This window comes from Drosophila kikkawai, chromosome 3L (genome assembly GCF_030179895.1).
Source record: "Drosophila kikkawai strain 14028-0561.14 chromosome 3L, DkikHiC1v2, whole genome shotgun sequence".
Taxonomy (NCBI): Eukaryota; Metazoa; Arthropoda; class Insecta; order Diptera; family Drosophilidae; genus Drosophila; species Drosophila kikkawai.
Genome location: NC_091730.1, coordinates 13,684,864 through 13,711,558, shown reverse-complemented (window position 1 = coordinate 13,711,558; position 26,695 = coordinate 13,684,864). Strand labels below are relative to the sequence as shown.

At 39.1% G+C, this 26,695-nt stretch overlaps 4 protein-coding genes across 4 annotated transcripts; all 4 read left to right on the top strand.

The window, feature by feature from the left end:
• Nucleotides 1-16: 16 nt before the first annotated feature.
• LOC108075032 (probable deoxycytidylate deaminase) lies at nucleotides 17-3,432 on the top strand. Its single transcript, XM_017167288.3, has 3 exons — nucleotides 17-148; nucleotides 2,577-2,998; nucleotides 3,057-3,432. The coding sequence occupies exons 2-3, from the start codon at nucleotides 2,582-2,584 to the stop codon at nucleotides 3,255-3,257; spliced, it is 618 nt and encodes a 205-aa protein (XP_017022777.1). The 5' UTR covers nucleotides 17-148; nucleotides 2,577-2,581; the 3' UTR covers nucleotides 3,258-3,432.
• Clc (clathrin light chain) lies at nucleotides 822-2,117 on the top strand. The gene is made up of 2 exons (XM_017167286.2): nucleotides 822-981; nucleotides 1,104-2,117. Exon 2 carries the CDS (start codon nucleotides 1,115-1,117, stop codon nucleotides 1,799-1,801), a length of 687 nt encoding a protein of 228 aa, XP_017022775.1. The 5' UTR covers nucleotides 822-981; nucleotides 1,104-1,114; the 3' UTR covers nucleotides 1,802-2,117.
• A 2,714-nt stretch (nucleotides 3,433-6,146) lies between the features above and the next one.
• On the top strand, nucleotides 6,147-23,565 carry rdgC (retinal degeneration C). The gene is made up of 13 exons (XM_017167248.3): nucleotides 6,147-6,247; nucleotides 14,517-15,275; nucleotides 18,839-18,966; nucleotides 19,181-19,262; nucleotides 19,326-19,450; nucleotides 19,507-19,674; nucleotides 19,736-19,939; nucleotides 20,002-20,151; nucleotides 20,208-20,273; nucleotides 20,335-20,520; nucleotides 21,185-21,592; nucleotides 21,654-21,753; nucleotides 21,811-23,565. The coding sequence occupies exons 2-13, from the start codon at nucleotides 15,008-15,010 to the stop codon at nucleotides 22,167-22,169; spliced, it is 2,244 nt and encodes a 747-aa protein (XP_017022737.1). The 5' UTR covers nucleotides 6,147-6,247; nucleotides 14,517-15,007; the 3' UTR covers nucleotides 22,170-23,565.
• A 26-nt stretch (nucleotides 23,566-23,591) lies between these two features.
• Nucleotides 23,592-26,527, top strand: LOC121502205 (DNA ligase 1). The gene has a single exon (XM_041775221.2). The coding sequence runs from the start codon at nucleotides 23,706-23,708 to the stop codon at nucleotides 26,391-26,393; it is 2,688 nt and encodes an 895-aa protein (XP_041631155.1). The 5' UTR covers nucleotides 23,592-23,705; the 3' UTR covers nucleotides 26,394-26,527.
• The last annotated feature ends 168 nt before the right edge of the window (nucleotides 26,528-26,695 follow it).

The window sequence follows — 26,695 nt, the reverse complement described above, 5'->3', positions numbered from 1 at the left end:
GAACCACTGGCTCAGGTGAATAATGCCAACGGGAACTAGTTCGTTGGTTCGCGCTGCTAGTGTTTATTGTTTGTATTGCCGTCTTTGTGATTTGCCCTCCGTTGGTGTTTAAAAAAAGTATAGTTGTCCCGTGTTTCTCCTTAAACAGGTGAGAAATCCGCGGGTTTTTAAGCATGAACCAAACAATTCAGAGATTGGCATGTGAATAAATGCGCATTTCACGTGCTCTGCGCCATTTTTGCAAGTGTTGTACAATTCCGCAGTTATCGGGACTGTGTGCACACATTTAATTCGATCAAATAGTTAATTCATTATATACAATTTTGTTTCATCAAGGCACATTTTATTTAGTATAAACAAATTAATCGCTCCGATCAACGCACTGCTGTAAGCACTTTACTCGCGTATTAACCAGCACTGGCAGTAGAACTAGTTTATTTAAGTATCCCAGTGGTCCATTTGGTGCAGTTTAAAAATCGTGAATTTTTATTACGAATTATAAATGCAAATTATTGTTTTTTAGAGAATGAGCTTACAAATATTGTACTGTAAATATTATAAGAATATGTAGTAACAAAAGCAAATTGTTAAACTGAAGTCCATTCATTTATCCATCTAATACAACTATGTACATAAGTCTTGCGTAAATTAGAAACCAAAATCATTGAATTATAATATTAGTTTTTTAAGTATATATTTAATATTATTGTCTTATTGCAATATTTAAAGTAAATGTATAAACATTGTTAAATAATTAACAATACAAATTCATTCATTTGTGTCTACATGTTATACAACACTGTGGAACCGGATCCAGTTCGATAACCTGCTGTTTTATTGTTGGTTCACGTACTAATGACAGTCATTTTACGTATTCATTGCTAAAGAAAACTGAAAAAATACATTTTAGCAAGTCCAAGCTTCCGGTTAGTCATCCGCCCAAACCGATCTTCATTTAGATCTAACCAAATCAAACGAGAGGTGTGTATTGGCACGGAGTCCCGAACGGAGAGCAAACAGCTTGCAACTGCTGCCCACTGCCCTGCGTACGTGTAAATTGGAGTGAGACGCCCACTAAATTGCTATCACAACACACTTTGCAGAGCATATCGACATGGACTTCGGAGATGACTTTGCTGCCAAGGAGGAGGTTGATCCCGCGGCCGAGTTCCTGGCGCGCGAACAGTCCGCTCTCGGGGATCTCGAGGCAGAGATAACGGGCGGATCTGCATCTGGATCCGCTACAGCTGCCACCACAGACGATGGCGGCCTCGGTGAGCTGCTGGGCGGTGGCGCTGGCAGTACTAGCACTGGCGATGTGCTAGGCAACGATCTATTGTCCGCCGGTGGCGCTGGCCTGGAATCATCCACAGGCAGCTTTGAAGTCATTGGCGGCGAGTCCAATGAGCCAGTAGGCATATCGGGACCACCTCCGTCACGGGAAGAGCCGGAGAAGATACGCAAGTGGCGCGAGGAGCAAAAACAACGACTGGAGGAGAAGGATCTCGAGGAGGAGCGGAAAAAGGAGGAGCTCCGACAGCAGTCCAAGAAGGAGCTAGACGACTGGCTGCGCCAGATCGGCGAGTCCATATCAAAGACGAAGCTGTCGTCGCGCAACGCCGAGAAGCAGGCAGCCACGCTGGAAAACGGCAGCATCGAGCCGGGCACCGAATGGGAGCGCATAGCCAAGCTCTGCGACTTCAATCCCAAGGTTAACAAGGCGGGCAAGGATGTCTCCCGCATGCGCTCCATCTACCTGCACCTCAAGCAGAATCCCATACAGGTGCAGAAGAGCACCTAGACGGGCGGAGGGATCGCCTCTAGTTTTAATTACGTACTCGCCTAACCACACATTGAGTTGAATATGAAAATTATTATTGAAAGTATTCGCTGTATATTCCAATTTATGATACATAAAATATTATTATTGCTGCTGAAAAAATCCGCTGCGGTCATCGTTTTGTCTAATATAATGCAATAAAGAACGTGCACACAGTTGTCCTGCTTTCCTTGACTATCCGAAATACCCCTACCCATCACACAACAAAAACTGGACACTAAAAGTTAGGAAAAAAGAACAAAATGAAATTAATAAAACTCTGAAAATGTAATAAATATATGATTTACTATTTTATTTAAATCTGGGCTTCTTTTAAACTATAGTTTTTATTGTATGATTATAGTGAAAACTTGCCATTAATGTTTCTGTTCAATTTGTATATATTCCACACTTTTTTCACATTCAAACGTTTACATTGACATTTATCCAGCTTTAAAAAACCGGTTTTATTCCATTATTCCATCATTAGCCTTATCGTTAATAAATATACGTACCAACACAACAGCAAGTTTTTCTTATAACTAAATTCATATTTGCACATAGTATATATGGTATGTTATCAATGGAACATGGGAGTAAAATAAAAATAAAATCAACTGAATGAAACATCTTCTAATAATATAAATCATTAAGAAGTGTGGCAATAGCCTAACAAAAATGTATGATTTATACTTTTTTAATTTCCAAATATTTTTAAATATTAACCATTCATAAATCTTATCTTTAATTATTCCAGTGATTATGTCTGTAGAAGAGCCCAACCTTGAAAATGGCAATGCCTCCGAAGCAATGGCACCTGAGAGCCACAAGCGAAATGACTACCTGCATTGGGATGACTACTTCATGGCCACCTCAATACTCTCCGCGAAGCGCAGCAAGGATCCCGTCACTCAAGTTGGAGCCTGCATCGTGGACTCGCAGAATCGGATAGTGGCCATTGGCTATAATGGATTTCCCCGCAACTGCAGCGACGATGAGTTCCCTTGGTCGAAGGCAAAGAAGGGCCTTGATGATTATGATCCGCTGGAGGATAAGACGATGTATGTGGTGCATGCGGAGGCCAACGCTATCCTCAACAGCAACGGAGCCAGTTTGACAGGAACGCGTCTCTATACCACACTCTTCCCATGCAACGAATGCACCAAGCTCATCATACAGGTAATGATCAGATCTCTGTGGTTGTCTTATTTATTTATTTTCAATCATGTTCTTGCAGTCGGGCATATCACAGATTCTTTATTTATCCGATAAATATGCGGAAAAGCCCAAGTACAGGGCTTCCAAGCGGATGCTGGACGCAGTGGGCGTGACTTACAAAAAACACCAGCCTAAACAGAAAGAGATCATAATTGACTTTGACAACTTTCTGCTGGAAGATCCTAACTCGTCACTTGGACTTAGCGATCTCCAACTGTGAGGTGTCAATAGTGAACGAGTCTGAATGATAGTTGACGAACATTTTTATCAATTGTGTAATTATGTGAATTATTTAGGAACATGACAATCATAGATCAATTTTTGAAGGAATGTATATAAAGAACATGTTTTTCTTAATGTATAAAAATAAATGTAATAATAATTGACCCTCGCAGTTCTTTAAAATATATAGTAACATTTAAGACTGTTAAAGTCCTAGATTTTTTACTCCTACAGGTTATTAATTTTTGTAGTTTTTTATTCCCGCACTATCTTGTTAAATTACATCCTTGATATTATTTTCTGTTTAAATAATTATATTGTTTGCACTAATTCATAATCGCTAACGCCAAGAGTGTCAGGTAAGTCCCTATGGCATGTACTAATGTTCACAGGGGTCTAAATGCTATAAAGACGATAAAGTCCAATGGCTTTCTAATAAAACCTTTCAATATAAAGCAAATATTCAATTATTTTCTGTTAAACCTATATATAATTTAAGAGCAACTTCACATATTATCAAATAGTATAGGTCACAATCAAGGGAAACTTTGGAAACTAAAGCGTATCACTATTTCTGGCCACTTTTCAAAACTATTAATTAAATTGTCAGTTATTTTTCTCTAAACTCAAGTCGAGAACACTCAAAATTCTTTTATTGCCCTACACATTACATTAATTAAGTTAGCCACTTTTGAACTTTGATGCGATGTTTGCTAAAAATTTCGCATGCAACCCATTTTTTAAATACTGGACTGAGCAAAATGTTTATGGAATATTTTTAAATGGCATGCCAGCACGAAGGATAGGTCCCACCTGACCATACATTCGTCCATTCAGGTGAGTGTAGTGGCGTGCGACCAACCGGCCATTAGCACTGGAATATGCAAAACAGAGCGCGGAACCGGATGAGGATGCCAATAAGAACAACGACGACGAGTCACACGCGACCTTTCGGATATCCACGAGTGCCCTAGGACTTTGTACTTGCCGGCTTTCCTATTCTGCACTTGTGCCCAAGGATAGTATTTGAACATGTCCTGCGGATTCAATATTGGACAACAATGTAAACAATAGTTACAGTGTGATGCAGGGTACAGGTAGGCTTCGTTGAGAAGACACTGTAGAATCTAAGAAACAAATCACTTTAGAAGCCTTTACAAATATTAAGTAAAGAAGAAGGTCCCTATAGCTTAATAACTTAAAGAATCTAAAGCTTTAACCCTTTAAAGTTAATCTTATATTACATTCTCCGTCTTAAAGAGTTACCAATAAAACTGAGGTCTTACGAACAACTAATCTACGGGTCCGGACGACGGACTAACTAACCCGTAACTGAATCGACGTGTATCGGAAGCAATTCGCATTTCCACAGTCAGTTCAAGGAGACATGTCCGTGGGAGATTAGTATCTGAATGAATCTTCTGCTTGTCCGCCTTGTTTGTATTCATGAAATGCAGAGAAGTTTACCCAGGCTGCACCGGAAACTTGTACCGCACGCACCTTCGCTAACTGAATCTGAAGTGAGGTGGCCCCAACATTCCGTAATCACTAATGGCGGGTTGCCTGCCCAGGACCTTAATTGCCATTAAACTTAAAGCTACCGAGAACCCTAAAACCGAAAGAACCTAAAACCTAAAACCTAAAACCGGGTCACCGTGAAGTAGCTGGGGACAGCCCTAATTTTTGGTTTCGTGAATTTCAGCTACAAAATCCCCTCGAGGCCGCAGCCCCAAATCACATTGAGTGGCCTGAACTGAACTGAGGGCTTGGCGGCGTTCGGACAATACGTATACGGCGTATATGGCACCCATAAAGGCCATGGAACCGACCAAAATAATCAATACACAACAAAGGAACCAAAACAAAGCTGTTGAGTGTAAGTGAGTAGTATTTCCGAATAATTAAAAATAAAGTCAAGTTTTTTGGTATTAGCATTTACATTTAATTTTCTAGTTATTTTAATATTCTTATTTATTAGTAATTGGATTTTATTTGCTTCAAAAAGGTTTAAATTTTTATCAGATTTAAAAGATAATTTTTTTCACAATTCGCTAGAGAATTTGATATTTTAATAACAAGGTATCAAAGGGTTCAATGATATAATTGAAATCAATTGATTTTTTTATCTGTACAGGCAGGAAAAGGAGGCTTCCTACCGACTTATCAAGCCGTACCACTTAATTGCTAGGATTTTGATTTGAAATTAAAGGTCCTTGTAGCAAAAGTTGCAAACTTATAGTGACGGTAGGCTACAATTTAAGAAAGTTTACATTTCATACTCATAAAAAGAAGTCTTGTAAGCACAAATAAGATAGATTTGGTTGCATACTTGATTTAAAATCTGTATAAATTTCTCTAGCACACAATGTTCATGGCTCACTTTATAGATATGAACAATCTCCGACACTACCAGCTTCTTTTTTGTTGCCTCTTTAATCACATTCTCTGAACAATCTTTCGCATTCCGCGTCGTGTCGCGTTAAAGTTTTAATTTTCAGATGCATATCATAAATTTGAAATGCAAACACCAGTTGGGACGTTATCAAACTTAGCATCTTTTACGATTACCATCGATGCTGTGTCCCGTGCTCCTCGTGCTCTTTCAGCGCGCCGGCCGCAGTGCGTGGGTGGGAGAGCGGGAGAGACGCGCGCAGCCTCCGCTGCGAAGTGAACGTTAAATGGCAATGGAACGGGGCAATCAGCTGATGCGGCCATCGCTCTTTGTTTTGCTTTTCACAGCATTTGGCGACACATGCTGAGAGCCAGAGAGAGAGGCTAGCTGCGACGCCGACTGAGGCAGAGACAGAGGCAGCAGCAGCAGCAGCGACCAAAAAGGATTTCCGAGCTTGTGGCCTGCGTCAGTTTGTAACGGTATTCCATGCGCTGCGGACGCTAGTCTAACGGAACGCGACCTCTCGTACACCAGTACGTATACGTAATGCCATCCGCTCAGCGCGCTATTTCGGAATCATAGCAGCATATGCCACGGTGTGTGTTGTTGTCGTTGTTATTATTGTTATATTTGTCACCACGAGCAGTTCCTCTGTGTTTGGCTTCATTTAATGCCTTTTGCCGCTTTTGTCGCATATATATTCGTATATGATTCTCGTCTCCTCCGCCGCTGCCGCCGCCACCGTTTATCTCTGCTCTGCCGATGAAATTTTTGTGTTTGTTTACGCTCACGCTTCCACGTTATGGCCACTTGGAATAATCATGAATGCGCGGGGCGGCACACAAGAGAGATATCCTTAATGCCATAGAACTTTCCAACCGAATGTCTTTTTTTTACGCCAGCCAATTTAGTGTGTCGTTTGGTAAATTACTTACAAATTCCAGGCATTAAATGGGATCAGAAAACAGAACTATAATCGACCGAGGCAACGTTGGCCGGGAAGCACTCGAAAATACATATGAACATCCCATTACCACACATCCATTTGCATTCCCCGGCGTTCTATACATATAAGTAGTCCATCTATCACAGAGGTACACGGAGCGAAAAACAAAACAATATCACCAGAATTTTCATAATATAAAAAAACACCTATCTGTGAGTGATTTTCTATAAAATATGTGATACTGAAACATATTTGAAACTCTTAAAAACAAAAATATGTTCACTGGTGTCAAAGAAATGTCTAAAGATTTGCAATCTGCGATGAAATGAAATATATGTATTAGCTTGTAACATTTTGTAGCATACTTATTGGCACCATTTCAATTGATTTTAAAACTATGGCCTTAACTAAAGGAAATTTAAAATTAATTTAATTGCTTATGCAGTTTTTTTTTAGGTATTTTTAATTTAATTTAATTTAAAATTCTCAAACATTGAGAATTCTTTTTGGTTAACTTAAATTAATTACAAGATAAAGTAATATTTTTTTTAAGTCTTCATTCCATAGACCTTAAATATTCAATATTTAACCTTCTCAAAAGCTAAATCAAAATGTATGATATATGATAAACAACAGCCACATCTATTTATTTTCCTCTCAGTGTATGAATGAATTTTGAAACACGTACTCTCGTCTGCCAAAAACAAGACTGACAAAGGTAACCGGGAGAAATTCTTCAATGGAAATAAACGAAGAAGAAACGAACAGAAAAACGAAAGGTGATGACAGCCCGCAGAAAACGAAATAAGACATGCAGGCCAATTAATAATATATAAACGATTCCATTACGCTCTAAAGGTGTTTGCCATATGAATTACTTACGGTATTTCAAATTCCACACGAGAGAGCGCAATGTTTGCTCAATCCATTTATCCATTTCGCCTGTATGTTTAGTACTTGTATATATCATCAGCCTTGACAAGTGTGTGCTAAGATATATACGAGACTATGTACACTGCTGACCTATCTTTTTCCCATTAGGCTATAGCGAACTTTTTAAGAAAATGAGGACGGACAAGTGCAGTGCTCGGAAAGCAAGCGGACAAGCGCCGCAACAAAAACCAAACAATAAAATACTTTCTCTTAGCCGAGCTGACTAGTAAAAACTAGTATGAACAGGGGTGTGTTTCTTTAGATAATAAGTTTGGTGGCTACAAACTTTTTGCGTACTTTGTGTGCCAACAAATTAAGTATTCTAGAGACTTGCAGTATTAAAACCTCTTAAAAAGCTGTCTAAAGGTATGCAACAATATTTGTTAGGTACAAAATTCATGTATGTCATTTTCATATGATATTTTGATATTTTCCAGTGTATTAAAATCACCAAAACTTTATCTGTTTTTTGACCTTCTAAACACAACAAATTTATTTCATTTATTACTTAATTTAGCGGTGTTTTAAATAGCACAAAATATGCAGTTCTATATTGCTTTAATTTATGTTTCTTCTGTATAAAAAGCCATAGCTCATTGCCATCACTCGGCCTATATTTATTTTATTAGCTAAAAAGAACCAACTATGGATATATATGGAAGCAATTTGTTAACACGGAAACTCGTAAAAAGTAACACCCAAAATATTGAGGGGTTCATAAAAGCAGACTCAACGTGTTTGAATGGGGATTGAATCCGAGTAGGAATTTATTAGGCAGTATAGTAAGAATATATACAGCTCTTCTGAATTCCATACTCATAACTTGGGTAACCTGCCCACTCGGATGCGGGGATTTGGGGCCAAGCAAGCCAATTGATGGCCGACCGGCGGAAGATTAGCAAACGCTCACCTCCGAGAGGTTGTAAAAGTGAGAAATGAGTTTTATGCGCCGCACGGGCAACAAATCTCGTTGACGTTTGGCATTTGATTTTCAGCCTTTTCCTTTCGCTCCCTTTGTTTCCTCGGGATTTACTTACTCATACTTATACGTATATATATATATTCGTGATTTCGTTTATTTTTCCCACAGTTCGGTTGAGTTCTTTTTTATATTTTCGCACGAATTCCCGCCGGCTTCTTTTGGGGGCGACACGCCAGCAGCCCCAAAAATACTCACCACTTCCGATTTAATTTTTTTTTTGTTATGGCTTTCCTTTTTTTTTTCTTATCCCCGAACTTTCCACGCTGGCCGAGCAGCGAGGAGCAGAACGGAGCCACTCGAAGTTGCCTTGTTCCGGGGAGTTGGCGCAACACGAAATGCCAAGTTCTTCGAGTCATTTAAATTCGGTACAAAGTTGTGGCAAGATTCTGGCCACAATGTCGGCTTGAATTAAGTTGATTGTGCTAAAGTTGCCTTTGCCGGCAGTCCACGGGAATTGGAATGAAACCAAAAAGCAATTAACTTAAGGCTATTAACCGGGATGCTCTGGGATTTTAGGAACGGGCTTATTAGGACATTTTTAAGAGGTTTTCTGGCCATATACTATGCATGTTCTTTTCTTTAAATAAACAACAAATATTATTTAGGTTAGTCTGGGCAAACCAGAGTCTTATAAATTACCACAATTTATCTGGTTAACCAACTATTCATTTTATTGTACAAATATTACAACAGACTGTGCACTAGTGTTGGAATTAATTTATATAAGGGTCAGGATTATGAAAGGAATTAACGGCGTCTACACTGACATTGAATGAAAGATAAAAATTAGCAGCCTGCTTCTTAATGGAAATCAACAAAAAGTTGAACAAATTGTTATGCCTTTCATCAGCTCCTAAGACCTTCAGAGAATATCAATTAATTTAAGCAGAAACATATTTGTAAGCCAAAGGAATGCTCTCTGGTATGCCTTATTAGCGAATTCTATTTAAAGGCTGGCGAAAGGAATTTCCAAAAAACCCCATCTGACGAATTACCCCCGCCGCTAGGACCCCGAATACCTCCATTTGTTTAGGCAAACAAGATAAGAAATTTAAAGCTCTTACCAAAAATCGATTTAATTAAGCAGTTTAACTACTTTCATACCCCGCGGAGCGAGGTGCCGTCATTTTCACGCCTGATTTGTTAACCAAAACGAAGGCAAAGCGATGGCGTTGGCATCGGCATCAGGTCGGTATTTGGATACTTTTCCATGGCAATTAAGCCGCAGTGTTTGCTCGCCTTTTCCAGCTACACTGGCCGAAAAACGACAGTCTCTGGCATAGCCTCTGATTCATCATAAATACAAATACAAGTCCTTAGGTCCATTTGCACATAATCGCACGGAAGCCATAAACGTTTCCTTGTTCAGATTCGTTTTACAGCTGTGGAAATGCTACCTTTCCCTCGCATCCTTTACCAAATTGTGCAGGCATCAAATATAAAAAGAAAATAAAAATGCTTTCCCCACCCGCACTCAGCGGGTCGCCACATAAACGAAGCAATGAAGCTTATACATATTTAAAAATACTCTTTTACTGAATTTTTAAACCGCAGAGCGCTTTATGAAAAACTGCTTTACGGAAAATGCTCCGTCACAAGGATTTACTTTATGCGTTTAAGCTTTAAGGACCGCTTTTCCAAGTGTACTTGGGGTGAATAAATCATGGTTCTCTCACAGCTGGCTGCAAATTTCTGTCCATATGGCTGAGGTGTCGTCGACGGCGGCGGTGGCTCCCAGCGCCCAATCTCCGTTAATTCCCAATTTGGTTTATAAATAAAAAACGAACAAATCGGCCCTTAACGATGACGAACATCAGCATCCGAGCTGACATCATTTCAAAGCCGTTAAAACCTTCGCAGCTTCGTTAATGGGCTTTCCCCAAAAGACCAAATGAGACGGCGAGCAGTAAAAACTGCAAAATTGAACGGAACACCTTTATGGGCAATGCGTGATGCAGGTCCTACCACCTGTATATCGCTCTAGCTCTTACCAGATACGTGCCCCTCCGGCAACTTAATTAAAAGCGTAGGCAAACTAAATTACCTGTCGAAGAATTTGAGTGAACAAATTTGATGACCGACCTTGCCAGTCCCGATAATTAGCTCAATTATTTCAAGGGGGGCTGGGAGCAAATGAGAGCGCATTAGTGGAGCACTCGGGAAAATGAATACAAGAGCAAGGAGTCTTTAAGGAACATAGGTAACTCAATCACACATCTCTTAAAGGTGTTGCAAAAGGCTTTCATTTGTTGAAGTCTTGAAGGCAAGGCCATATAATATATTTAAATTCAGTCTGAGAGCTACCTTATGTTACAAGGATCTTATCAAGATTTAAGAAGGGACACTCCTCCAAAGATTAACTGAACTTTACGGCTAGACCCAGTTGGGAATTCAAGTGGAAAGTAAGCCGTAAGGCTTTGTTTGCTTTACTGAAATCCCTAAAATAATACTTTTTTTTTTAGAGACATCTTTATTTCATTATTTAAAGATATAATTTATTCTAATAAATTTGCATATTTTCTACAGAGATATAATATATATATTCACTGAAATTGATATCAGAGACATACATATCTATGACAAATTTCACGAAACAAAGTCGAAAGGACGCAGTGGCTTATTTTGAGAGCTTTAACAATTTGGATTTCCCCTCCAATAATATATATGGGTATTAAATAAATTATGTTTACCCATACATTTGGGGAGCCAGCGACTCCCGAGTTGAAACATTATCTTCTGCAAATACTAACTTAATTGCTGCTGGGCTTCGGCTCCCATAAGCGTTGTTTGCTGAGCTGAAATGCGGGCAAATTTGCTGATTGTCACACAGGCTGACATGCAATTTATCGTAATTGAGTCAGGCCAACAATCATTTTTTGAACGCTCCACACACGCACTGGGGAGAAAAGTGGGGGAAAGTGCGGAAAAGAGGAGCGCCGGGGGGCGGGGGGGTCAGGAAAAGTTGAGTCCATGAGTTGGCAGGACCTTTTAGTCCATGCCAGTGTCCGTTCTTGCTCTTTGCCGTGGGATTAATGGACAAATAACGTATTCCCGCCTGCAAATGTGCTGGCGAATAATCTCATTATCTGGCTGTCTTGACCCAGGACCCAGGACTAGGGACACTAAGAAACCAGCCGCCGGCACGGAAACCGGAAATTGACCAGTTCGCTGTGGTAATTGAAATAAATAGAGTTGTCCTTAAAATGGGATTCTTGGCTCCGGGATTCCTTTCAAATCTATCAAAAAACCTATTTCATCAATGTCAACTGCATTAATTGGTTTATATTTTGAGGATTTTATGAAATAAACACAAGATCGATGGTGTCTTCGTGTCTTTAACTGAAGAAAAATCATTTACCCGCTCTTATATTTAATTTAAAAGGAATTTTGTGGTGAATTTATATTTGTAATATTGTTAATTTAAATACAAATTCTTTAAATAAACATTTTAAAAGTAATTAATAGGAACCAACATACTTATTTAAACGTCACCCAATAATCTAGGTTCCTAAAATATGCTTTTAACTTTAAGAAATTAGCTTCAAACATTTTAAAATAATTTAAATTTGCTCTCAAAACATCAGCGACAGCGACAGCATGCTGCATTCATCATCTGGTTTGAATAAAATACTTAAAATTTATTGTTTCTGGTCTCGGAAAATATTTCCGCCCACGTCTTAATAGTGATTTATTTTTGCGGGTCCCTGCCATATTCAATTTCAAAGTTACACAAAGTGACCAAGAAAGGAAAAACCGAAAGAATAAAAAACCTTTAAAGAATTTAAGCCATTTAAGCTGTAAGTCATTTTCACTTTAGACAAATTACATTTCGATAAAAGCCTCGCGCCCGGTTTTCGCCGCTACATTTACATTTTTTCCTAACGAAATTTTCTCGCGGAAAGTGCCATTGGGGGGCAAAGTGCAAAAAGCACAGCGTTAGGTGTATATTGGTTCTTTGCCTTTTGTATTTTATTCGAAAACATTTTACCTGCCAAAAGAAGTTGGCACGACTGAGTGGGGGTGCCGCCAAGTGGTTCCTTCGCCTAAGTTCCTCAATCTTTGGCTACAGGATGTAATAATTGAAATTTGCATGAGTATTACAGTTCAAAGAATGGCAGACACCTAGATACTTACATACCTGGCAACTTGGCAACCGATCTGCATGAATAATTCAGGCAGGTGTTAAACAAAAATTGCTCAAAACTTTATCTTTATTTATTAGAAATTAAGAAGATTAAATTAAGTTGAAAACAGGAATTTTAATAGCGGCTGCAATAGGAAATGGAAATTAAAATAAACAGGGACCTGAATAAAACTTATTAAAGACCTTAAGATACTTATTTTAGGAGTCACAGCCATTTAAGTAAAATATTTAACACGACTTTGATGTCCAGCAATAAATTTAAGACACCATAATCCGTAGATTATTTATTTGCAATTATTTAATTCCCTTAATTCACAGCCAAAACAATTCCATTGCCACCAGGAAAAACGCTCACTAAGCCATTTGTCAAGATTGACCATAAAATGTGTGATAATAAGTGCAAGAGAAAAGATATTAAAACGCCATTCTGGCAAATAAATTCCTGGGCTATCCTATTCGACACTATGTTTCCAGCGATTAATCAATATCACCTTCCACGCCGCCTTTATATTTAGGACACCGCCATCTGTTAAGTCCTTGGTCCTGGTGCCGCTACAGGTTAGCATTTTAATTTCACACTTCGTGGATCTGGCGTCGGTGTGGGTCTCTCTGTGGGTTTCTGTGTGTGGCTTTATGGCTCAATTGGTGAAAATTGGTTTGTTTGTCTGGAGCCACTCAAGGGAGCACTGGCTTCATAGAAGCTGACACAGGCACCGAGGACAAAGGACCTCGGGCACTCGGCCACAACCCGTTCACGTTTCCCTGAATAGAGAGCCATAGCACATATACATATCTATGGATATGTATACACTATAGTAATCGCGCATCGGTTGAATGGTTCTTTTGGGCCGCCAACACCACAACACGAGAGTGAAAGGATACATAAATAGTGGGGCCGGCGGGGGAGGGCATCATCCTGACCAGAGAGCCATCCTGCCATCCTGGCATCCTTCGCCTGCAGCAGTCAATTGATTCCATACAAATTTCAAGGCTTTATTACATATGTTTCTTTGCCTTTCAGGAGTAATCACCTATGCATGCATTTATTATTTTCTTCTCTCTCTGGGTTCCTTGGGCCATAATTTGCATGTTCTTGTGGGAGTTTTGTTGGCGGGAAAAGGTATATTTTTTAGGTTTTTATTTTGGTATATGGGGTCAGGAAAACGTACATATCCTCTGCATTTCAGTTGCTTATAAAAAAAGGAAAAATAATTAATTTTATTGATGTGTAATTGCTTGTAATCCAGATAATCCGCTTTTAAAGTTTCAGTTTCTGTTTTTTTTTTATAATATATGTATAAAGTTACAATTAATTAACATTTCTGTCAACTTGCTGTCTATTTAATTTATAAAATACATTCAACAATTTGGGTTTGAGCTATATTCTCATAAAATTCTACTAAAAGCTTTTTGTGCTTAATTTATTCGAAACATCGATTATCTGAAACAAGTCTGAATTAAGTCTTAAATGTGCCCCGTAATTCCTGCCTCTGTTAATTAAGAGAATTAGCATTTTGACTATGACTAACATATGTAATTGTACCCCTAATAGAGGTGTTAACAATAACCAAAATGAGCTCATAAAATAACCATAGTTTCGTTAATAACAAACACACTATAATAATTATATTTGAGCTACAGAAACACGTCATCGTGGTTGAGTTGGCCATAATAAATGACCAGGATTAGTGCTGCTCCAATAAGCCCGCAGCTAATTTAAGTTTAATTTGAATGTTGAATTTATTCCTTGCTTGGATTTTCCATATATTTCAGCAGCTCCTGCAAAAGTTTAGTTAGAATTTTGAGGACAAGTCCCGAGAAAATCACTTATACCGCCTTCTTTTGACAATTTATTTGCAGCTGAAAGAGAGAAAGATTCAAGACGCGGATTTGGCACAATGGAATATGAGGAGCGCAATCAGCGACAGCGGAATGAATAAATTACGCGAAAATAAAATCAATTTGCATTAAGAGCTGGAGACGCAGTAGTCGTAGCAGTAGTAGCCGTCAGACGCCGCGGATCCCTCCTCGCCACCAATCATCCCACATCCGTCGACGACTGACAGCCATTTGAAGGACGAACAAGGCGCTGGCCCATGCCCATGAGCTTGGGTGCCGGGGCAAATTATATTACCTTGTCAGGCGAGTGACATAAGGCGGACCTCTTGGCCCGGCCCACCACACCAGCACCCAAGTCCAAGTCCGTACCCGGCTACACACCCTCTAGCTAGCATTTCTCCACCACACACTCATGTGTGGATCCCAGTGAGCAAAGCACTGACGGCGGAGGAGAGCTGGAGGTGGAGGTGGAGCACTGGGGTCACGTCTTGGATTACAGCTAGTCCGCCAGAATGTTACGCAGCTGCGTATGCCTGCGCACCGACGACGGCGGGAAGCGGCGCAGCTCCTCCGTGGAAGACGCCTCCTCGTGCCGCTCGTCGGAAATAGAGCGCGTGGGCGCCAGCATGCAGACGCTGGGCCCCAATGGACAGCCGCAGGCCACTGCCGCACAGACGAGCACTAGGGCGTCCAGTCTGCTGCAGCTCTTCCAGCGGCGAGGTTGGTGCAAGCACTTCCGCAAGCCGCTCCGTGGCATGAGCGCTTCCCGGGCCGAAAAGAGTGAGTATCTGAAAGAAAAACTGCCTTTGATCTTGATATAGGATAAGAGGTGACCTTTAAAGGGTACTTGGTTACCGAATATTCTTGGTTTAATAGCAGTAAGGACAACATGGTTATATGAATTCCTCAGTCGAAAAAAGTGTGGGTTGATCTTGGGTTGTATCTAACTGACATTTCTTCTGTCTAAAATCTCAATTTACCTAAATTATGTACCAAATTTTTATTTATTTTTCACTGATTTCTTTAAGTGTAGATTCACCTGTTTCGTTAATAAGGCTTTGTGCGGAACGGGCAATGGAACCAACGATTGCCTACAAACCTAATCCAGTTACCAGGGCCTCTGGGGTTAGCACAATAAAAGCTCTTTGGGGCTGATAACCCTTTTTTGGTCTCTGACCTGGGAGAACCGCTTAATAGCAAGGGTCGATCCCATCACAAAACCCTAAAAAAGAATCTTGTAATCGATTATTACTAACCCTTTAAATCCTGCATTGAATATAGTACAATGATTTTTCTGATTTCGTTAACAATTACTGCAACAAATTCAATCTGAAGCTAAAGTTTAAAACATAAAAAGTTCAATATTCATGATAAATGGCTTCCCATTAGCATTTATTTTATTTTGTTGTACTTTCCGAACCATTATTCAAAATTATTAAAAACAAAGCCGCTTGGAATTTCCAGGCGATTAGCCTCAAATTTAATTCTTTAGGACTGCCACGTTGTGCCCCGAATCCATAATAAGTGGGCTAAGCTCAACTTTATGGTGGTGTTTGCCATTCGCTTTGGTTAGTGGGATTTGGGGTTGGCAACTAATAAGGACTTTTCAGGACCTTGTATTGCAGTTGCATTTGGCCTTTTCGGACTCCTCCGGCTTTACAGCTTTACCGAGTTTACCAACTTTTTAGACATACTACCTAGCGCGCTACCTTGTCTGTGGTCGTGTTCCGGCGCTTGCGCTAACTTTTATTTATTGTTCCAATTTGCTATACAAACGGCTCAGGTGGATCTAAACAGGCGGAGACACGACACTGGCAAGGGCAAGAACAAACAAAAGAAACCTCATGCAGCCGCCTTGGCTGGACAGCTGGCTATTAGTAAGAGCCTGGCCATAAACCTCCGTATATACGATATACACCCGTACAGCAAATAGCACGCCGTAGACGCCATAGTCCCCGTCAGTCACGCAGCCAGAAATTAACCCACAAGCACGCGGACGTGGACGCAAATTGGAAAAAGGGAAAGGTTGCCGGTGGGTCGCACTACCCCCGAACCACTGTTTCGGTAATTGGGAATACAGCACAGTGGTCGAGATTGTTATTAAAATATGTTAAAAAAAAAATTGACAAAAAAGCGGCTTTGAGGCCTAAAAGAATTTAGTAAAAGTCATAAGTTGTTAGGCAGATTTTCAAACTTCTGAGAATAATTATATATCTTTGTATATTTTATTGAAAATATCTTTCCACTAAAATATAAATATTGTTGCCAATTTATGCATAATAAATTCCGACTTTAAGCTTTATGTCATTCCATTTTTTTTAATGAACATTTAAAAATGATTGTTAAATATGATAATGAAACAGGTGAGCTTTCCAGAAAAAATGTATAAATGATTTTGCTTTGTTACTTTGTTAATATTTTGATATATTTTGGATACATACAATGTAAATTTCATACATTTTTGTCATTTCTACAAAATATGCAGAGATGAATAATATATACAAATAATTTTGCTAAAATGTATCTCTTTAGGAAAGAATTTTTTTCTCTAAAATCAAATTAAGATGTAAATGGCTTTGCAGTACATTTTTTATGGAGATAGTAATGATCAGGGAATAGTTTTGTGTATGAATTCAGAGCGGATTAAGTTAATAACAACTACAACTAAGAAAGCAAAAGTTCTCGACTTTGAGGTGCTACACTTAAAGTCATTTGGACACGACAACATCTTTTAATTATGCTCTAATCTATGGGGTATTGGATATAAAAACTTTGATCTAACATGGCTCAATGCACTAGAACAAAGTTGCTAGTGAAAGCTGCCAACAAATGAAAATGAAATGAAACTTTGTGTTAATTACCACACAAGTTTTGTATACATTTTTAGGGAGTATTATGACTTTATGCTTCGAAATAATATTCAAATTATGGAAATAAATTATTTAAAAATCTATATATAAATTTCCTAAATTAAAAATGTTCTGGCTGAAACTGTCATTTGGCCCATTGTATTTGTGGTAAAAGTTGAAAAAGAACATTTAACGCAAGGCAAACAGAATGCAGGCCGCTGGTATCGCGTTTGAAATGAACAGTTTTAGGTTCCAGTTCCAGTCGGTCGTCTATCTAGTGTCAAGTGTTTTGCGGACAAATGTAAAACGTCGGATACAAAAAAGGCTACCTTTGACTAGTTGATATTTGAATGGATTTTAAATAATTTGTTTAAATTTATTTCGAGCAATTTTAAAAATTTTCTCCTCTTAACCTACAGTTAATATGAAAAAATATATTTATTGATAAAAAGCTGTTTGACATAATAATTAAACTGTGTATATTCATATGGAATATCAAGTGACCAATTCGATTAAAAAACATGCCACTCAACCCTTGTGAAAAGCCATTAGTTGAGATAATTGAATCAAAGGACATTTAAATGCTTTTATTCGGAAATTAAATTTGTTTTTTTAAGCGTGATATTTGGTTGAGTTTACAAAATAAAAATTCATTAAGCTTTTTATTACAAAAATTAAGGATTTAAAATAGTTTACAAAATGTGCGTTTAATTCCAGTAATCCCTAGGCAAAGTTCTCTAATATCCGAATACCGAATCCTTTTCAGTGCTGTGTTTGTTTTAAATCAAACTTTATAAAGTTTTCAAAGCGGTTAACAATTTTCAGCGGATTTCGAGGCGTTAACGTTGCCCTATCTTATGGGTTGCATAAATTTGAGAAAGAATAACGCGTCACCTTCGCCAGCAGACCTAGAGACAAGTGTGTAAAGACTTTAAAGCGGCTGAACAAAAAAATTTAATTATAGCTGCTGCGTAAATGTTAATCAGTTGTTAGCCCAAAAACCCCAATCTGCCCCTGCCACGCCACCACACCCCCACAGTTGCCACAGACTTTGACGTTTTCAGCATTGCGTTAAATAGCAGACGAATAAATTTGCATCAAAATGGATGAGAACGGCAAGTACTTTGTGGGAGTAATCATTTTGCCACCCGAGTCCCGATCCTGTCCCGGCCCCGACCCCGGTCCGGACTAAAATTCCCTGATTAAAAATATGTATTTCGTTAAGTGTACCGTACTGTGAGTAATAAGCGACAATGGCTTAAATGTCAAGGGGTTAGCAGCGATACTTGCCCCACCGAAATAGCTGGTGGCTTTATTGGCCCATAACAAAGTCCCCAAAATGTTGCATATTACTTGCCACATGCTCTGCCCTCGAGGTTTTAGTAGACACAACCCTCTGGCCCCCCTACACCATAAAATAGTTTAATAGTCCCAAAGCAAAGTCCAAAAGAATTTTACCAAATATTTTCACACACACACTTTCGACTCTTTCAGCCATCCGAGCGGCTATATTCATCCAGAAATGGTATCGCAGGCATCAGGCCCGTCGCGAAATGCAGAGGCGTTGCAACTGGCAGATCTTCCAGAACCTGGAGTATGCCAGCGAACAGGACCAGGCTGAGGTGAGTCAGTTTCGGGGCTATAACCACAGGTGAAGGCGCTGCGGAAAAGCTCAAGAGAACGACGTCAGTCGAGTGCATTTGTAGAGTTTCAAAAGTCGATAGCAATCAACTCAGCCGTGAAACTTTGTCGCAAGTGCAGCCTTGTCGAACCATTGTTGACCCACTCTGCTAATTTGTTTTCATTATCCATTTATTTTTGTGTGCTTTCCCGCAGCTATATAAATTCTTCAATGACCTCATTAAGCATATGCCCCAGGCGGCGGGCAGAAAGAATCAGTACCAAGGATCGGCCCATGGTGAGTGAGCTTAATTCTACTTTTCTGTTTTTAAATTCAATTTAAATTCATATTTTTTTCCAGTTTCCGTATTGGAGGAAAAGGATGACCTCGTGGAGGAGTTTGGGGACATTGTGAATGCCAAAATTGAGTTGCCAATACGAAAGAACCATATTGATCTCTTGATTGATGTCTTCCGCAAGAAAAGGGTAACACAACTATTCAATTTAGATATATACACGACACTAAATTCTTTAACTTTCAGGGAAACCGTTTGCATCCCAAATATGTGGCACTTATCCTACGCGAAGCTGCCAAATCTTTAAAGCAGCTGCCCAATATTTCACCCGTATCCACGGCTGTATCCCAACAGGTTACAGTGTGTGGCGATCTTCACGGCAAGTTGGACGACCTTCTTGTGGTGCTACATAAGGTGGGTGTACCTTCTGGTTTTATATATAATCTTTGCTTTATTATTTGTTTTTATTCCGCAGAACGGTCTTCCCTCTTCTTCCAATCCCTACGTGTTCAATGGCGACTTCGTGGACAGGGGCAAGCGTGGCCTGGAGGTGCTGCTTCTCCTGCTCTCACTCTATTTGGCCTTTCCCCAGGCCGTATTTCTTAATCGGGGCAACCACGAGGACAGTGTCATGAATGCCCGCTATGGTTTTATACGCGAGGTGGAGAGCAAGTATCCTGTAAGTGGTTTAAAATCTATTTATTAATAATTAATTTACAATATAAATACCCTTTTCTAAAGCGAAATCACAAACGCATTCTGGCCTTCATCGATGAAGTCTATCGATGGCTTCCCCTGGGCTCTGTTCTCAATAGTCGAGTGCTCATCGTTCACGGAGGCTTCTCGGATAGCACCAGCCTGGATCTTATCAAGAGCATTGATAGGGGCAAGGTAATGGTTATTAATCCTAATGAATTGGAAAATAATATATAAGATTTTCCTTGCAGTATGTGTCTATTTTGCGGCCACCACTCACAGATGGCGAGCCCCTAGACAAGACCGAGTGGCAGCAGGTAATACTTGGATATATTTTTTTTATGAGAAAAGTATTCAAGATCCTTTCCAATTCAACAGATCTTTGATATTATGTGGAGCGATCCCCAGGCCACAATGGGCTGTGTTCCCAACACTCTGCGCGGAGCTGGCGTCTGGTTTGGTCCGGATGTCACCGATAACTTCCTGCAGCGCCACCGACTCAGCTACGTGATTCGATCCCACGAATGCAAACCCAATGGTCACGAGTTCATGCATGACAACAAGGTGGGTATTTATTCCCCCCAATTAATCAATAATTAAAGTTAAACATGTACTTGTCACTCCCTTTATATTGATAACCTATCTTGCCTCTGCTCCATTTTGTTGAGTTTATCTCTGATTATACATTCCCACAAAGTTGGTCAACAATAATGACCCTTATTATATAACACATGTGGAACTAACTTTGTCCTTTTGCGGCAATTTTCCATTAGATAATCAGCTGCAATTTGTCAGTAAAAATTAATTTCTATATACATAATTAATATTTATGAATTTTTGACATGAAGACAGCTACCTCCTCATTAACCCTCCTGTCATTATTTTTGGATTGTCATGCGGTTGCAATTTACATGCATAGTGAATTGAGGGGTTAAGTGCAATTGTACGTTTGCTTAATAGCTCTGTTGCATTGTAATTGAATTTTATTGATTTTTAAAAACACCTGCAAGGTGACAGAATTTCGTGTTATTACGCAGTTAAAGGTTTTTTCTGTTTAAAATCGGAAAGTCATTATTCATTGGGGGCTTAAAGGGTTAACAAATATATATAGGGGAAGTAGGAAAGATAAATAAATTGGGTAAATTATAGTTAAATAATATTATATATCTTTCAATTTAAAGATATCTCATATTTACCATCCATTTACCACCTCTCTTTCTCTTCTCAGATAATTACCATTTTCTCGGCCTCCAATTACTATGCCATTGGATCCAACAAGGGCGCCTATATCCGGCTGAACAATCAGCTAATGCCCCATTTCGTTCAGTATATATCAGCGGCCTCGCAGACGAAGAGGCTCTCCTTTAAGCAGCGCATGGGCATCGTGGAAAGCTCTGCGCTCAAGGAGCTGGCGGTGCGGATGCGCGATCACCGGGATGAGCTAGAGGATGAGTTCAGGAAGTGCGACACCAAGGATAGCGGCTACATATCCATCTCGAACTGGTGTCTGGTGATGGAGAAGGTCACCAAGCTGGGGCTGCCCTGGCGACTCTTGCGCGATAAGCTGGCCCCAGGCACGGACAGCCAGAAGGTGAACTATTACCGGACACTGGATCTGCTAGACACGGATGTGATTGTAAGTACTTAACATGAATAAATAATTGATAAACAAATAAATAACCAAACTATTTCCTCAGTTGGAAGCCGAGGCTGATGGCACTTCGGTAATGGATGCTTTGTATGCCAACAAGGCCAGTTTAGTGGCCATTTTCAACATTATTGATGCGGATAATTCAGGTAAGTCTATGAAGCACCCACTAAAATTAGGATTTTCATGATTGTATATACTTCTAGGGGAGATAACCCTCGATGAGTTTGAAACTGCAATTGATTTGCTGGTGGCCCACATGCCGGGTGCCTATTCCAAGGCGGAAATGCTGGAAAAGTGCCGAATGATGGATCTGAACGGTGATGGCAAGGTGGATCTAAACGAGTTCCTGGAGGCTTTCAGGCTGAGCGATCTGCACCGAAAGCAGCAGCAGGACGAGAACATAAGGCGCCGATCAACAGGCAGACCCGTTGCGGCCAAGACGGCATCGGATCCTGTGACTCTGCTGGCGGACAAAATCTCAAAGAACACTTTAGTTGTGGAGCACGACATCGATCCCACGGACTGTGAGGCAAAAGTAATAGATCCCAAAAAGTCGACTTAAGCTGGAAAGTTTACAAGGAACTTAAAATGAAATTTCTTTTTTGGAGAATGTATTCAAGGCTTTTCAATTGGTTCACATGGCGCATTTATAGCACATTCTTCATGTCTCTTAAAACGAATGTTAACATTAATTAACATTAATTCTTCCCAGTCAAGATCAAGATCAGTTACAACTTACCAAAGATTTAGACATTATTAAAGAACAAGAAATTATATCAAGATCTCCGCGAAAGCAAAAGTATAGACTTCCTAGCAAGTCTACTGGTCATTCCCTTAAGCTTTTGATTTAAATTATTTAATAATAATAATATTAATAAGAATAACCATTTATGCACTCCTCTCACTAGCTTTATTCACGTCTAACAAAAGTGTGTGTATAATTAAAAATGTTATAAATATTGTTGATATTAGAGAACGCTTTATACTTACAGTTAAGCATATGAATATATACATATTAATTGTTTAACCAACTAACAATTTAAAAGGCCCAAGGGATCAAAATCAATTTTTATATTTCACTATGGCTAGTTCAACTAAATTTTATAAAGGTGACAATTAAACTGTAAAAAATACGTTAAACTGAAAGACATTTCCCTATCAATCCGCTAATTCTTTTAAATTATTAAATTATATCTTTTAAAATTATTGTTATTTAAAGCATAAAACAAAAAATTCACAAACTAAAACCATCTTGCATAATCGAATATTAATCTAGTGAGTAAGCAGTTAATAGCCATGTTAATATTGGTGTTAAAAATATATAGAAAATCATACCTCACATGGACCATGCTTTGGCACAAGTTTTGACTTGCTATATCCGTTGGATAATACATACATATATCCACACCATAACTCCAATAAAGTTCAAAGGTATTGCTTGCATTCAAATATATTACGCCTGCAATGAAAAAAGTAAACTTTCCGACCTCAACCAAAGCAACGCAATAAGATCTTTTGATATAAGTCTTTCCCTTAAATTCTGTTAATTAAATAATCCTAGATTAAGGCGTTCGTTAATAGAGAGTAACAGTATATACATATATCCACACGATCGTAATCGAGTACCTATTAAAATCTAATACCAAAACGCTTCTCGACAGGCACTATAGGACCAATTAATGTCGCCCATTGTTGGCATCTAAATAACGATACGCTATGCTCTAGTCATCAATTAACAATTTACCAGTGTAAATCTAACGTGTAAGCAAAGGCACCTGTCTCTCCTATTTGTATTTTGAGCCACATTTCATCGATAGACAAAATATTTTCCTGAAACTTTATTAATAAAATATGTTGAAATTAAACAGGCGACTTTTAGATGGTTTCTGGAGGGAAAAAGTTAAGGGATTATAATGTTTAATTCTTAATTTGAAGTCCACTAAATTATAAACCCAAATCAAAGACACCTAGTAAGCCTATGGTGTTTATTTCACTTTCCTTTACTTCACTCTACAAATTTATCGTAAGATTGAAAAAAAAGCGTAATATTTTGTATATTCCAGAATATTTTAAAATCGAAATTACGCGTGGCAACCCTATGGATAGGTCAACCAATCCCACTCCCATCAATCAAAATGCCAAATATCTGCCTGACTCGATCTCGAATGTTTTGAACAGCATTCATAAATTGGATCAAGGCACACTTGCCTGGCCCACGGGCCCAAGGAAGAGGACTTCGTGGACCAAGGCAATTTCCCGAGTTCCTCTAACCGGCACCGCATCTAGTCTGATTTCAAATTCTACGCCTTGGTCAAAGTATTGTGAAAGGATTGCCAAGAAAAATACCTTCTATCAGATTCTGAAGGCCAGTCAGGATCAAGCCGGCTTGGAAAAGTCCCTCAGACGCAAGAGAATCGCCTGCAACTGTGAAAGCAATCCTCATGGTGACAGTATCTACAATGACATATATGATATCGTAAGAACGTATCTTGAATTCAAAACGCATGCTCAACCGAAAGCTGACCCATGCCCAAGAGCCGACTCTCCGAAAGTACCTCCCCCGAAAGTGCCTCCTCCGGTGAAGGAAATTTATAGGGTGCGACCTAGGGTTGCGGAGACCCCAACTCTGCAGAAGTATTCCAATGGTGAAAAATGGAAATCAAAGTCTTCTGAAGCAAACAAACCCATAGTAGAGGCCTATAGACCTCGAGGGAAGCGCTATGAGCCCAAAACTATTTCCCTAAGTTCGTTTCACAAAACAGTTTCCAAGTCAAAACGTCAAAAGTCAGGCCAGGACCAAAATATAACCCAAGAGTTCTCGAAGGAGAGTGGCAAGGTTCATCACGACTCTTCGACAGCTCAAAGTCACAGAAAACAAGTAAAAAAAGCTCAGAAACGTAATACAGAGATCCAGTCGAAAAAAGGTAATGCCAAGGAAAGTTCCAAGCTTCAACTGAGGTCTGCTAAAACAGGTCCTCGTCTTAAAAAAGATGCAAGGGCAGTTCAAGAAGTAATCCTTGCCAACCCAAAAAAAACTAAAGACCCACATCACCAGGACAAGCTTCAGAATAAAACCCCTGCTAGGAAAAACGAATCAAAGGAAAGACTAATACTTACACATATATCTCCCAATGTCGAAAATGCCCAGGATAATCAAAGAGAAAGCCTTCCGCTCCAAGATCAATCTTCTGCTAACAAAGAGGAATCAAAGGAAATATTGAAATCTCAAAATGAAAATCCCATAGATGAAAATCACGAGGATAATATTAGGGGAAGTGCCAAGCTTCAAAATAAATCAAAGGAAAATTCAAAATTTCATTATGAAACTCCCAAAGGTGCACACTCGCCGGAAAATCACAGGAGAAGTATCAGGCTTGACAATAAATATACCGCTAACAAAGAGACGTCAAAAGGAATATTAAAACTTCAACATAAAACTCCCAAAGTCCCATATTCCCAGGACAGTTCCAAGCTTCAAAATAAATCACTTTCTAAATTTCAATATGAATCTTCCAAGGCTGAAAATAGCCAGGATGATCCCACAGGAAGAGTCAAGTTTCAAGATAAACCTCATACAATCAAACCGGAAGGTTTAAAATTTAAAAAATCTTCTGCAGACCAGCATCACGAAAGAATTGTTCCTAAACCTGAAACCAAAACCTCTAAAACCCCTGTGGGTCACATAATTGCAAATCAAAGCAATAATGAGACCAGAAGAAGCCGTCGAATGGCAGTCTACTTACCCAACAAATTTGAAAGAGAATCGATGGATACTTTTAGTGATAAATTTGTCTCTAAGCTTTTGAAAGAAATGAATAGAATCGGAACAAAATCGAAAAGGGTCCTTGCGAATAGAAACAGTGAATCGGGTTCTTCTTATGTTTCCGATTTATCTTCGGCAATGAGTCAAATATTTTCTAAACCAAGAAAAAGCACTATTCGAAAAGACAGTAAGACGTTTTTTAATACACGACGAAGTTTGAGACCAATATTTACCAATAATAAAGCAAGTCGAAGAAGCTATATTCAACCGCTCAGCATTAAGAGTGGATCATCGCACACATCGGCACCCGCGTCCCCCTATATTCCATCCAATACTTCCAGTATTGCACCCGAGCCAGTCATGACATCCAGACCTTCCGTAGACAGGAAACGCTTTTTGGAAATGCGGGCCAGCAGGAATAGCGTTTTTTCCAGTTACCAGGAGAAGCTGAAGAAGTTGAAAGAGTTTTTGAATAAGCATTACATGGACGACGATGCAGAAATAGACTTCCTGGACCTTGAGGGTATACTACAGAGCGACTTACTTTTCTATCCGTATAATGAAATATACAACAAGTACAAAGTCATTGAGGGTAAAGATAATAATGTCGTTAAGCAAAAGAACAAGACAAAGCCAAAGCCATTGAAAATGGAGAAGAAAAGCTTAAAGTCTGTAAAGAAGAAGTCGGCTTGTTGCATGTGCAAGGCGATGCGGCGTCCACAGAAGGAGGCACCGTTCTTGGTGGAAATGAGGAGAAAGCAAAAACGGCAGGAATTGATGGCCTATCGTGCCCAAATGGCAATGTGCCATGAGCCCAGTCAGATGTCGAATCAAACTCGGAAACTTGCAATATCCAATTTGGACAAGAAACTATATTTTCTGGAAGATAAAGACATTGTTTTTAGCCGCCCCAAGAGGAGTAATTCCTCTATTTTCCCTTCGTCAAGTAAAACCACAACATTTCTCAAGAGATGTAGTTCTTTTACTTTTCCCAAGGAAAGTAGACAAATTATTTGTTCCTGAAGGCGGGTGTAAACGAATTATGATTATATGCGTATGGAGTTGACAAGGAAATTATATGAAAATAAATATTTCCTTGTCAAGTCCCTAAGTTTCTTAACTCAAGACCAATAAACCAAGCTTGGATTGGAATAAGATTTAATTTTCGTATTCATTTCTATCCCAAAGAAGAATTAAAGTGTTTTTATTATTTTGTTTTCTGTACAAGTATTTTATTTGTTTTATATACCTAAAAAACTACGTGTTAAAAAGGCTTAATATCTGGCAAAACAAAAACATATTTTTTGATCTCAAACGCTAATTTC

Excerpts from the sequence above, each read along its gene's own strand:
- Clc (XM_017167286.2), top strand. The coding sequence starts at position 1,115 with ATGGACTTCGGAGATGACTTTGCTGCCAAGGAGGAGGTTGATCCCGCG.
- LOC121502205 (XM_041775221.2), top strand. The coding sequence starts at position 23,706 with ATGGATAGGTCAACCAATCCCACTCCCATCAATCAAAATGCCAAATAT.
- rdgC (XM_017167248.3), top strand. The coding sequence starts at position 15,008 with ATGTTACGCAGCTGCGTATGCCTGCGCACCGACGACGGCGGGAAGCGG. Across the intron at positions 15,276-18,838 it reads CGCTTCCCGGGCCGAAAAGA|CCATCCGAGCGGCTATATTC; the intron begins GTGAGTATCTGA and ends CGACTCTTTCAG. Across the intron at positions 19,263-19,325 it reads GTACCAAGGATCGGCCCATG|TTTCCGTATTGGAGGAAAAG; the intron begins GTGAGTGAGCTT and ends ATTTTTTTCCAG.
- LOC108075032 (XM_017167288.3), top strand. The coding sequence starts at position 2,582 with ATGTCTGTAGAAGAGCCCAACCTTGAAAATGGCAATGCCTCCGAAGCA. Across the intron at positions 2,999-3,056 it reads GCACCAAGCTCATCATACAG|TCGGGCATATCACAGATTCT; the intron begins GTAATGATCAGA and ends ATGTTCTTGCAG.